Source organism: Anthonomus grandis, chromosome 22 (assembly GCF_022605725.1).
Source record: "Anthonomus grandis grandis chromosome 22, icAntGran1.3, whole genome shotgun sequence".
Taxonomy (NCBI): domain Eukaryota; kingdom Metazoa; phylum Arthropoda; class Insecta; order Coleoptera; family Curculionidae; genus Anthonomus; species Anthonomus grandis.
The window spans coordinates 26,209,287-26,222,747 of NC_065567.1; the positions used below are offsets into that span (position 1 = coordinate 26,209,287).

General features: G+C 33.0%; 2 protein-coding genes across 3 annotated transcripts; both read left to right on the plus strand.

Annotated features, from left to right (window-relative positions):
• Nucleotides 1-1,825, plus strand: LOC126748421 (mitochondrial E3 ubiquitin protein ligase 1-like). Its single transcript, XM_050457663.1, is given in 4 exon segments — nt 1-336; nt 511-891; nt 893-1,315; nt 1,619-1,825. Coding segments are annotated over 4 exon segments (1,038 nt in total). The 5' UTR covers nt 1-222; the 3' UTR covers nt 1,739-1,825.
• Nucleotides 1,826-2,158: 333 nt separating this feature from the next.
• Nucleotides 2,159-12,673, plus strand: LOC126748817 (endoribonuclease Dicer). Of its 2 annotated transcripts, XM_050458292.1 has the most exons (19): nt 2,159-2,411; nt 2,476-2,656; nt 4,896-5,128; nt 5,184-5,424; nt 5,478-5,769; nt 5,821-5,973; nt 6,027-6,332; nt 6,382-6,570; nt 6,621-6,908; nt 7,685-7,897; nt 7,957-8,493; nt 8,626-8,772; nt 9,027-9,337; nt 10,162-10,738; nt 10,793-11,057; nt 11,114-11,296; nt 11,345-11,913; nt 11,965-12,152; nt 12,206-12,673. In XM_050458292.1, exons 2-19 carry the CDS (start codon nt 2,502-2,504, stop codon nt 12,351-12,353), a joined length of 4,995 nt encoding a protein of 1,664 aa, XP_050314249.1. In that variant the 5' UTR covers nt 2,159-2,411; nt 2,476-2,501; the 3' UTR covers nt 12,354-12,673. The 2 variants fall into 2 exon arrangements, with proteins under 2 accessions (XP_050314249.1, XP_050314250.1); XM_050458293.1 differs by lacking the exon at nt 8,626-8,772 and having other exon boundaries at nt 2,160-2,411.
• Nucleotides 12,674-13,461: the final 788 nt, after the last annotated feature.

Genomic DNA, 13,461 nt, shown 5'->3' on the forward strand with positions numbered 1-13,461 from the left:
CTATGACAGTTCCATTGAGGCGGCAACGCTGCAGAAATTATCAGGGAACTAACCTAACTTTTTTTGTAAATATCAATTTGTTTACCCTAACTACTGATGTAATCTGTCATCATCACTCAACAAGAGGGCACAATTTCGAATTTTCCCGGTCCGAAATAAATTCATCCACCGAATTTACACTTATACCTGTACAATTGCATTGTGCTGTTAATATATTTAAACATGATGGAGATGGATTGCTTCATGGAATGCGTTGTTTTGGGTCTAGACTCAATAGTGTTGGCAGCTTGCATTAGGCAATACTACCAAAGAAAAAATGCTATATCTTCTATTTTGGTAAGTTAATATGCTTCCCCTTTATTCATTAATATTCAGCAGGGTATCCAGTTTAATAATAACTATAAAATACTTATCAGAATAGTTTAAAACCCTCTTATATCAATGAAAGCATCTTTGTAGTGTGTAGGACATTTACCACCCCTTTATGTTTATTGGAGTTTACCATTATAGAATGCACCTGCCCTGCCTATAGATAAAAATCTGAAGGACTATGTTAAATCCCAGCCTGAATCCAAAGTACCATACATAACTCTCCGAGGCACTGTAAAGCCCATTGGAAATATTTTAATAAGCAACAATAATCCCCTAATTACTGGAGTTATTCAAAATTTAAGAATCAGAGAACATGTTGTCCAAAGAACTTCCACTGGATTTTGGTCTGATTCTGAGCGGACCATACAGGAGGTACATAATGTTGTGCCTTTTGGACTGGAATCGAAAGGGGTCATTGTTGAAATGGCTGAACCGTTAACAGCTGAGTACTTGGAAATGGAGGTAATATCTGATACATTTAATCCAACAATTCCAAGTGTGATTGACCACCTTTGGGGTTTTTTTTTCGGGTGTGAGACAAAGAGGGGTTCAGTCAACTGAGAAAATGCTTAGAACTGGCACTGTAGTCACTGCAGTGGGGGAACTTGTGTATGAAAAGGATGGGATGATCAGACTGCAACGTCCATCAAATGGATCACCATACTATTTAACCCCAATGCAAATACCATCTTTGGTTAAAAAAGTTGAGGCTTCCAAGAGAAATTATGCTATGCTTATTATGGTCTCTGCTGCTGTAGGGATTGTTGTGGTCGGGATGATTGCTAGGAAATATTTGAAACGCAAAAGGGAACGGAAGGAGGAACAGGAGAGAAGATTGAGAATTGCCGAGACAAGAAGGAACCGTAGGAGGGAGAACAGGGACTCCAATGAGTTGGATAACAACGACAGGATTTGTGTTGTTTGCAGAACCAATCCTATTGAGGTAATATATATTTTTAAGAACAATTTATTTTGTTTGTGGTTTATATAAGTATTGCAGTTCTTTTTTGCCTCAGAAATATTGCTTATGCATATAATCTTATGGTGTTCAGTCTCATGCTTTATTTTAAGGATTATTGTTCTATGCTAATCTACTGTTTATTCTTGCTCAATCTGTTAAGCAGGTAACATGCTTGTATTGTTTTAATGCTGTGTGAATAATTTGGTGTTTTAAGAGTCAAGTGTGATTGAGTAGCAATAATTAATTTAAATCAACCGTACCCTCCCGCCTCGTTCCAATTTTTAGATGATCGTTTTACCATGCGGACACGTCTGTCTATGTGAAGATTGCGCCGAGAACATTACCGCCAACTGTCCCATTTGCAGAGCTGAAATTCAGTCCAAGGCACTTGCATATGTTGTTTAAAAAAAAATGGCCAAATTTATTGTGATTTTTGTTATATTCTTGTTGATTTTTTTTTTATTATTTATGAAATATATTTGTCTTTATTAACGTGTTTTTTTCTTTGGAATGATGGTGGGCCCGAAATCTTCAGGGCTATTCTGGGGTCCATTTTAAAACAAACAAATAAATTCTATAACCTTCAAACATACGTTTGTAATTTAATTTACTTTAAAGTTAGGTAAGTAACAACATACTTGACAAAACCAAGGATTTATTTTTGCCTACTATTTACTATTTTTTTAAGCTAATGGGGTCCAAAATCATGCCCCTCCAAGACAAAATCGATGTGACAAATAAGAGAATGATTTGGCAATGATGCATTCCAAATTCTTGCTCAATGCTCACAAGTTTTTTTGTTTTTTGGTTTTTATGAGGTTATGTTATTTTATATGAGGAATTCAATGTTTTTATTGTTTTCCTTTTTTATATATTGTTTTTTCATTAATTTTATATAATAAATGGATATAATAATAATTATTAATATATAATAGTTTAAAAATCTAGTTTAATCCATTCGTGAAACAGGGAGGGGCCCAAAAAAATACAGTGTGATTCCCAGAGATTCTTATTGGTCAGTTCCAGTTTGATAACATTACGTGGGATTAACCTGATTGGCACTATTGGCAGTTTTCCTGTAAGTGAGATAACATTGCACAATTTGGTTGAAATACTAACAGGTGTGGTGTTTTCTATCTAAGCCTCTTTTACAAAGCTCTTTAATAATATGGAGGTGGATGATGATGATTTCCCTCCAAGGGACTATCAAGTGGCACTCATGGAAATTGCTCGAAAGGAAAACACAATAATCTATTTGCCTACAGGGGCTGGTAAAACCTTCATTGCAATTTTGGTCTTAAAGAGTTTGCAGGGGTCTGAAAGGTAAGTTGCTTATTATTAACTTATATAAGGCACTAAAGAGGGACTTGTCCATTGATTTCTCTTATCTTACATATAGTCATATAAAGTAAAGTAACATAAAGTGATTTATTAATTTCAATATATAAAGTATTCACACAAGTCAATTATGTATACCTATATATATATATATATATCTGTAAAACACTCACAAACTATATACAAGTAATTAAAATTCCAACAATTACAACATACAAACATTAAGTATTTAATTAAAATAACACAAGCGTTAAAAATAGTGTTCAATACAGAATAGCAGATTTCCAGGGTTGTCGGAACTTTTGTAAACTATAAAAGGCTTTGGAGCATAATTCTTTCTTAACTGCATTTTTAAGGTTCTGTATTGCTAGGTTCTTATGTTTGTTGGTAGTTTATTGAATAATTGAACAGCTACAATGTCTAGTTGTGAATATTGCTGTGAGTTAAAAATGCATCTTGTGATCTCTTAACATAAAGAATGCATTCCATGATGTAAACTGACAGCAAGGTTGGTATATTAAATTTTATGAATGCTGACCTGCAATCATCCCTATACCCCAAACCCCCTACAATTCTTACAGCCTTACGCTGCAACCGAAATATTCTGGCTGCGGAAGCTGATCCACCCCAAGCCATAATCCCATAGGTTATGAACAAGTGAAATATGCCACTATGGCAATTAACATTTTACTCTGAGATATACAGTCATAGAGGTTCATTAGCAAGACAACACATTGGTTCTTAATTAGAATCCAAACAGATGATCTGTATGAATATCCCAAGTGAGTTTTGGATCCAGATATAAACTTTACTTCAGATGGATTTCTAAAATCTTGAGTGTCTCTCATTGAAAACAGCATCTTTTAGGTCTTTTCCTGGTTAAGTTTAAGTTTGTTAGCATTAAATCAATTTATGGCTTCTAATTGTGTTTCACTCAATATCCAATTCAATCTATCAATGTTTTGATCATGAATAGTAATAGTTGTATCATCGGCGAAAAGTATGTAGGAGGCTAGCTTACCCAATCGTAGGTCAATCTTTGAGATACAATTCCAGAAGTTTTATCATACTATCCAAAAGATTGTAAAATTTAATTTTTTTTTTAGAAGGAGATCATGTGAAACACAATCAAAAGCCTTGCTCAGGTCATAAAAATGTACAAGGAGATGCTCACATTTCTCGAAAGAAAAAAAACTGTGCTCTTCTTCTTTGTAAACCTAAACTGACTATCAGTAAATAGGTTATTGATTTTAAAAAAGTTGGTCAGTTTGTATGCCATGCACCTTTGGTAGGATTGGCAACAGTGAATTAAGGTGGTTGTTGGAGATGTCATTTTTGTAAAACTTTTTTAAAAATTGGAGTCACAACAGCTTTCTTAAAAGAGTTTGGACATGTATTTATCCTAAAACACAAATTTATTAATTTTGTCATAATCAAAATTATTTGCAGAAACCATTGCTTTAAACCTAGTTTATCCAACATCTTGATACATATAAGCAGTATCAAATCCTTGGGAAAATGACAGATATTTCCTACAACTCAGTCCAGTTTTAGAGCATGTACATCAACAGCAATTATTAGTAATATTGGCTAAACTGCATTATTTTGGGTTCTCTTCTCAGGTCTGTGAGTGGTTTTCGGGAATCTGTGGAACAATCTAGAAATTTTTTATGGTTTTCTTAAATTTTGAACCACATGCTTTGAAAGAATTGACCTCTGTATATCTATACCTGTATAAATACATACTCCTTCAACACATTAAATATTTATTGCTTAAATCTCTCATTTTATCACATCTTGACTATCCTGTAATATTGTATATAACTTCCTTAAGCCCTCCATTCTATTTAATAGAGTGCCTGTCTAAGTCTTCTTATCATCAGGGTGTTAAATTTGAAGGCTAATTCACATATAGAACAGTTGTTTTTCTTAATACCAATTATTTATTGATTATTGAACATCATCGATCTCAATCTAAAATCCTTTACTCAGGGATTCTACATCGAATGATGCTGCTCATGATTTTTTTTTTGTTTCTTAGGTAACATGGAAGAATGCTTTGTAAATGTTTACTTTTTATGTATTATTTATTATTATTATATGCCACCTATTTTATTTTGTGCTAAAATTAGTCCAACTTGTGTATTTGGTCCCACGGTTTCTTTAAGAATACTGTTCCCTTTCTAATGTATGCATTCTTAATTGAGTCTTTGAAAAATTCTAGAAAATACTCAGAAGGAGGAAAAATTTCATTCTTCTTGGTAAATACAGTAGCTTTGGTGGAACAACATGCGAAATGTTTGGAGAAAAGAACTAATTTAAATGTAGGCAGATTTTCTGGAGACATGGGAACAGACTTTTGGCCCAGAACCAAATGGTATGCTGAATTTGACAAATATCAAGTACTAGTAATGACTTGCCAAATATTACTGAATGTTGTCAACCAGAATTTCTTGGGTAATTTAAAAAAGTAAAAGCAATCATTCCCACATTTATTAAAACTATATTACAGATTTAAATAAAGTTAATTTACTTGTCTTTGATGAATGTCATAGAGGTGTAAATGATCATTCCATGAGACAAGTATGTAAGTCAACACAACATCTAAAGGAAAAGCCAAGAATTTTAGGACTTACTGCAACCCTACTTAATGGTAACTGCAAGCCTGACAAAGTAATGAAACTGGTTCAGGAATTAGAAATTTCTTATCTCAGTAAAGTAGCAACTGTTGATGGGTTGTCTAAAGTTGCTGGGTAAGTTTCTAAATAAACATGGGTCATTTGATTATTAATTTTAGAATTTTTAGATTTTCTACAAACCCTATAGAAATTATAAGAACCTTCAAGCCAAGCAAATTGAGCCTCCAAGGGGCAAAAGGTTTAGCAAATATAGAATTGTTGATAGAGACTCTCAAAGTTATCAAGACTCCAGAAAACAAATTTATTAATCAAGTGTTATTGGTAAAGCAAGGTTTAACACCTATTAGCAAAACAGAAGGATTGAAGAAATTGGCAAATTGTATTAAAGACATTATTTATAATATTCAAATGATGGGATTATATGGTGGTACTAAAGTGATATTAGCCCATTTAATTCAGGTCAGATTTAGAAAAAAAATAGAATTAGTAACAATTTGGTTTTTTTTATAGATTGAACGATTGAAAAAACATTGCAATGATAGTTTTCTTTATGAAACTTTGAATTATGTTCAGACAGCGTTAATAGGTGTAAATAGAACATATCTTAAAGAAATGGATGGTTTTACAGAGGAAGAAAAGATATTTAAGTTTTCTTCACCAAAGGTATTTTTGAATGTTATTTTAAGTAATTTACTGACCTTATAAATGTATTTTAGATTTTGTTGCTGTTAGAAGTTCTCGACGAATATATCCGTAGCAGGCCTAAATCCGAGCTGTGTGCATTAATATTTACACAGCGCCGATTCACAGCCAAAGTCGTTTATTATATTTTAAAGAGTTTGTCAGAATCCTCTGCCACTTATTCCCATATAAAACCAAACTTTATGGTAGGCTTTAACTGTAATCCATACAATGACACCAGGGAAAACTTGTATTCATCAAAAATTAACAGAAAAGTCTTACAGTCTTTTGATAATAAAGAAATTAATGTTTTATGTTCATCAAATGTATTAGAAGAAGGGGTAGGTTATTCTGAACTGTAAAAATTTATTTGACATAAAATTGCCCTAGGTGGACATTACAATGTGTTCATTGGTGATTAAATTTGACAGTCCCGATGAGTATCGTTCCTACATTCAATCAAAAGGACGAGCAAGAAATCCGACAAGTTTGTTTTATATGCTGGTGCCTGAAGAGGAAGCTAGCCGATTCAATGTAAAATACAGACAGTTTAAGGCTATAGAAAATACACTTGAACAGGTATATATCCGTAGTAGGTTATAGAAGAAAATAAATATTAAGAATTTCAGTATCTAATTGGAAAGAATGAATGGCGTCAAGGCCCCACCAAGCAGCAGATTGAAGAAATGTACAATGAGGACGAAATAAAACCTTATTACGTCAACGGATTGAACTCGGCAAAAGTGGATATGATATCTGCCATATCACTTTTATCTCAATACTGCAATAGTTTGTCTTGTGACAAATTTACTTGTCTTTCTCCAGAGTATTTTCTGATAGATCGTAGAGGACAGAAATTTGCCTATCAAGTAGAAGTCAGATTACCCGTTAAATGCCCGCTTATAGAATCCATTATTGTAAGTAAATTAATAAAATACTAAGATGTTTGTATAATGTGTATATGTGTTTTTAAAATCTTATAGCAAAGCGCTTTCGGCTGCTAAGCCATCATCAATGCTACGTGTCAAACATTTACAAAAAATTTTTTTAAGAGGCTGGACATTTATCAATACGTGACATAACATAAAACTGGGCGCCAATTTTAAAATATTTTTCTCAAACAACATATAGAGACAAGATCGTATTATAAAATAAAATGAATTAAAACAAGTTGCCTTACGTATTTACGTTTAATCCTCTCAACTATTTCTAACTGGTCTTTTAAAGTTTAATTAATTTGCAAAGCGACTATAGCATGGGTGTGTAAACATACATTTTTAAAAATTTTTTTATTTAATTTATTTTCTATATTGACTTCAGTCTATTAAGCCTACGGTGTAAAGGTATGAAATTCCTTCTTAATTCTACTTGTGTGTTTTTCAAATGCCTAAAAACACTAAATATTTTAAAAGAGTGTCGCCCAGTTTTATGTTATGTCACGTATTGATAAATGTCCAGCCTCTTAAAAAGTTTTTTTGTAAATGTTTGACACGTAGCATTGATGATGGCTTAGCAGCCGAAAGCGCTTTGCTATAAGATTTTAAAAACACATATACACGTTATACAAACATCTTAGTCTTTTATTTAGACTTTACATATACGCAGCTAAAACTTTACATTAAGTAAATAAAAAAAGTTGACTCATTACTTTCACAGTGCTGCTTAAAAATTGAGATCCCAAACTAATTTTTAGGGACCGGAGATGGGTTCACAAAAGTCAGCCAAAAGGGCTGCAGCATTGTATGCCTGCATAAAGCTTCATCAGATAGGTGAACTAGACGAACATTTATTGCCAAAGAAGAATATCTTAGAGCCAGAAACGATCGATTTTCTGTTTACACACTATCCCGTCGTAAAAGAACCAATTGCCGGTACTAATAAGAACAGGAGGTTACACAAATTGCAGGTAAGTGAAAAAACACCACAAATTAAACATACATAACTTATTCTTAAAATTATTTTTAGATTCCTCAATGTTTAAAGGGCAGTTTAATCCCAAACAAGCCTGTATGGCTTCATGTAATTGATCTCCAACCAGACTTCGTTGAGCCTGTTAATTTAAATGACTCGACCCTGTATCAGATGTATAAATCAAATCAAACGTACGGCCTCATTACGCCAAACGAGGTTCCATCTGTGTGCGAATTTCCTATTTACACCGCTTTTGGAGCCATTAACGTAAAACTTCAATTAAACGTTTCGAATGTTTTATTAAACCAGGAAGAATTACATAATATCCGAGAGTTTAATGTTGTTATACTCGGTGATGTTTTAAATGGGTTAAAACCTTTTATTATAATAGACAATGGAGAAGAGGCGGAAAATATGCTTTTCGTTCCTATTAATAAGGAGATGAAAATGATTGATTTTGATGTTCTTAAGGAAAATAAAACTGTTAGACCATCCTGGGTGTCATTAACCAGTGAAGAACGTTTGACGTTGACTGTGACAAACGAAAGTCATCTGCACAAAGTTGTCTCTCCATGGTATAGGGACATGGGGGTGAGTTTATTTTTGAGACATTGGACTTTTTATTCAATAGGCCTAATATAAATTATTTCAGTTACAGTTAGAGGTTCTAGTGGCGACCATACAAAAATTTAAGTAATTTAGAAATGTTTCTTATTCTTTTAGCCCCATTTCCTGGTGTTAAAAATCGAATTTTCCGAAAACGCAAAATCCCAATTCCCACCGTTAGATAAAAGCGAGCAACATACGAAATTTGTAAAAGTTTCAGAGGAACAGTCACATTCCGAAACACCTGAAAAAAACTTCGAGCACGTACGTTTTTATAATTTTGGTTTTTTATTTGAAATCACGTTTTCAAAATATAATAATTAATTTTATGCGACTGGAACCTTTGAATCTTAGACAAGAATGCTCACAACAATCAATTTTGAATATGAGTTTTTTGAAGTAACAGCCGAAAAGCATAATTGCATACTGATCGTTAATGGTTTTTAAATCTGAGATGAATTTTCGTGTAATAAACATGGATATTTTAATCGCCTATCAAAAAAATATTTTATTTTTAGGAATATCTCGTAACAGAAGTAACGTTAACAAAAACCGCTAAAAGTCAATTTCCAAACGACATGTTTGAAAGTTACGAAGAATATTACAAAGAAAAGCATAATATAAGTTTGTTAAACCCAACATTGCCACTGTTGTACGTCACAAGTCTAACTAAAAGGACAAACTTCTTCAAGCCACAAGGAACTCAAAATAAACGAAAGAAAAATTTTGATAAGATGGAAATACATTTGATTCCTGAACTGGTAATTAAACAAGAATTTTCAGCTCCTCTCTGGATACAAGCCAACTTATTACCTACAATTATTTCTAGGTAAATAATTTTATTTTTCGCCCAAAAGTATTCTTAAATTACGAGACAGTTTTACCACTAACCAAAACTCTTTATTTTTACTCTTATCACGTGTTTCGATAAAGATGTTAGGATCTTCGGGAGAAGATTAAAACTAAAATAACGTGACGTGTAATGCACTGATGTCTTCCTGTCTAGCTCGTGGGCTCTTGCCAGTCTTTTAAAATGTCGTACTGTCGAGATTTGACGCCATCTTTTTATCATTCTGGATCGCATCTAGGTGCTTGGATTTTAACCTCTCGGAACATGGGGAATGACTGAACGGGATAAGGTTTGCTTGTATTTATAAGGTCTTGGTGTGATGCTATTGGACACGAGCCAACAGAACAGGTCACGCCGCATCAGCAGATCTTTTGGTACATGAGAAACGGTCGGACGGGGGTGTGAACGTAACTGGTCTTTTACGATGGTTTAGGATTGTTTATGAATTTTTTGGCATGGGAAAAAAAACGTATTGAAAAAGTATTTGTTTCTTTTCTATAAACATGAAATTCTAACTTATTATTATTTTTGATAACAAGAATATTTAACAATGGAAGTTGGTTATTTGTTTTTGGTTCGAAGGTAAATTTAACAGATGGAAAACAGTTATTATTGAGTTGTTCTACGAAATTATCAATATTGCATTTGCTTTTGTCGAACACATCATTAACATATCTTAACTAAATTCGTGGAAAGATAGAATGGTTAGTGTTTAGTGGTAAAACTGTCTTGTAATTTGAGTGTCACACGAAAAGTTCCAACCATAGGACTACCAAAAATATTCAGTATTGTTTTTTGTCTAGGTTATCTTATCTATTTCGCCTTGAAGAGTTCCGCGTAAAAATGGTTAAAGAAATTAAAATAGGAGACGAATTTGTCCCAATAAAAAAACCTTTAGAACTGGATCCTCATCATATAACTTACGATCCCCAAATCAGAGGGTTTCAGACCCCCAACATGCTTGATGCATTCGATCAAAATCCGTCTACTACAAAAACGCACATAAAGGAGAATTATGCAAAAAAAATGCTGGAAAACGAATATCCGTGGAAGGACTCCGATGAGCCCAAAGATGTTGAGAGGGATTTAACAGCGTCTATTTTAGACATCGAATATTATGAGAAGTTTCTTTCCCAAAAGATGTCGGAAGTAAATCTTACACCTACTACTGCACCTTCTCAAAATATTGAAATGAAGGCCATTACTTTCTTTAAAGACTATAAATTTATCCCCATTAAACGATTAGAAACTAGCAATATTTCCGTAGGACCTGAATTAAACCTAATTTATAAAGCGATGGCGACTATTAAGGCCAACGATATCGTTAATATGGAACGACTGGAGACTTTGGGAGATTCATTTTTAAAATATATTGCATCGGTAAGTGATTTATTTGTCCTATATATGTTTAATTTAATAGTTAATTTGTTCTAGCTTTACATTTATTTGCGTTTTCCTACATTCAATGAAGGGTCAGCGACCACCCTCAAAGGAAGATTAGTAAGCAACAAGAATTTATTTTATTTGGGAGTTCGGAAAAACATCGGGGGAATAATGAAAGTAAAGGATCTCGAATTGGCTTCTTGGTTGCCTCCAGGATTCAAAATCCCCGATTTGATCGAGGAACGCATAAATAAACACGAAACTTCCTTGGCTTCCCTTTATAAAATTGAAATCCCCTTGGAGCAACAAATAAGCGGTGAGTGTTTGACTTAAATTGCATAATGATTGTGTAAAAGTTTATGTGACATTCAGGAGTGATCTCGGAGGAAACGATCAAAACCATTAGGAATGCAACAACTGCAGTTGATCCCAGTGAAGATGGTCTTGTGCAGGACGTTGCCGAATATTTTAAGAGCAATTTTATTGGGGACAAAAATGTCGCCGATTGTGTTGAGGCTTTGCTAGGAGCCTACATCGAAACCTGTGGAATAATTGGTAAGAAAAAGTTATTATAAAATAGTTGCATAAGCATATTTTTTTTAGGAGGTATCCGATTTGTGGAATGGATGAACATAATCCCACCATCAGAAAACTTGCTACACTTGCTACAAATGCCTTTAAAAAGTCCAATAATTGACCCAACGAAATTTGATAAAGATATAGATTTCCATTTACGCGATCGTGCTAAAGTCGAGGAGATTTTGGGATATGAATTTAAGAACAAAGGGTATTTATTGCAGGCACTCACCCACGCCTCATACACGCCAAATAGAACAACGCTATCTTATGAACGCCTAGAGTTCTTGGGAGATGCGATATTAGATTTTCTAATTACTTGCTACATATTCGAGTCTTGCGGTAATCTGAGTCCAGGGGAAATAACTGATTTAAGATCAGCTTTGGTGAATAACAACACTTTCGCTAGCTTAATCGTAAGACACAATTTGCACAAATATTTATTAATGATCAATATTAAACTACAAGGGATGGTAGACCGTTTTGCTGATTATTTGTTGGCGAAGAATGACATGATCGACGAAGAAGTGTTAATCCTTTTAGAAGAAAAAGATACCGAGGGATTGAATTTAGCTGAATTTGTTGATGTTCCTAAAGTAAGTTATTATTTCAGCAACATTATCTATGACGTACGAACATTTTTGTAGGTACTAGGTGATGTCTTTGAGGCTATCGCGGGAGCAATTTATCTGGACTCGGGCAAAGATTTAGAAGTTGTTTGGAAAGTTTTTCACCGGCTAATGTGGCGGGAAATTGTACAATTTAGCGCAAATGTTCCTAAAAATTTGATCCGTAGGTTGTACGAGTACATGCCAAATGCATATCCTGAATTCGGGTAAGCCATCTCAAAATATATGTTCATTGTAAATTATTTAAAAAACATTCCAGGTCGCCTGAACAAATAGATAGTGAAACTGTCATGATACCTCTGCAGTTCATGATAGAAGGAAGGCGACAGCAGGTATTTGGATTCGGATCTAACAAACAATTGGCTAAAAAGGCTGCGGCTAAACTAGCTTTAAGACAATTAAATTAATTTAAAATTTCTAATATTTAAAATAATATTATAGTTTATATTTTGCTGTTTAAGTTAAGTGTTATATTTATGTTACATATATTTAATTTTTTCCAATGAACTGAGTCTTAAACTTAGTATAAGGAGCCATTTATGGGCCCGTATAACTTCATCTTTTTTTTTTAAACTTCATTTTTGTGAATGTATACAAAGTTTATTAGTCTCGATTATGTTATCTGTTACAACGTTATATCAAATACAAATTTAATCTTAGGGAAATCTTCAGTAAGACTGTAGAATTAACTATATTTTTTAAATTTTTTAATAAATGTTTATCTTAATTTAATTTGTTTTATTAATTATTCCTGAATATTTACAGGTTTTCTTACAATTAGCATTCACAATATAACAACCCAAAAGTAGAATGCATTCTCAGTATTATCAGCAAGGGTTTGTCAATTCAAATCAAATCAAATTTTAATCCAAGAGTGCTGTAGAAGACCTTTGAGGAGGTTGTAGGGAATGGTGTTTGATCCCCAAAATGTAATTTTCCTGGAATGTCTTTGATCAACTCACAAGAGTCCATGGACTTTTTGTGATTTTGTATTAAATAAAAATATAGAAGGTAATTTAGCTACTGGTGCCATTTTTCTGGCGTATTTGAAACCATCAATAGAAAGAGATTAATAGGAAAATGAAAAAGTATAGGTTTGGAGTGGTTTAATATGTATTTGAAAGATAGAAAACAGGTATTAAAAATTAATGATGTTTTATTAGAACCATTAATAAATAACAATGGCGTTCCACAGGGTAGTGTGTTAGAGCCATTACTATTTGTATAATAATTTAATAAATTATATTAAAGAATGCACAACTTATCTTTTTGCAGATGATGCTTTATTTTATTTTAATACATCAAACATACATGAGCTTCAACTTAACTAATATATTAATATCGGTCTTTGAGTGGAGTAATTTAAATGATTTAAAGGTTAACATCTCTAAAACAAAATATATGATAATAGAAAAGGAATGTTTTTACAGACACCATCAAAGTTAAACATAAAAATAGGGGCACATTCAATATAATGTGTAACAAGTATTTAAGCATATGGATATATCAAGACTT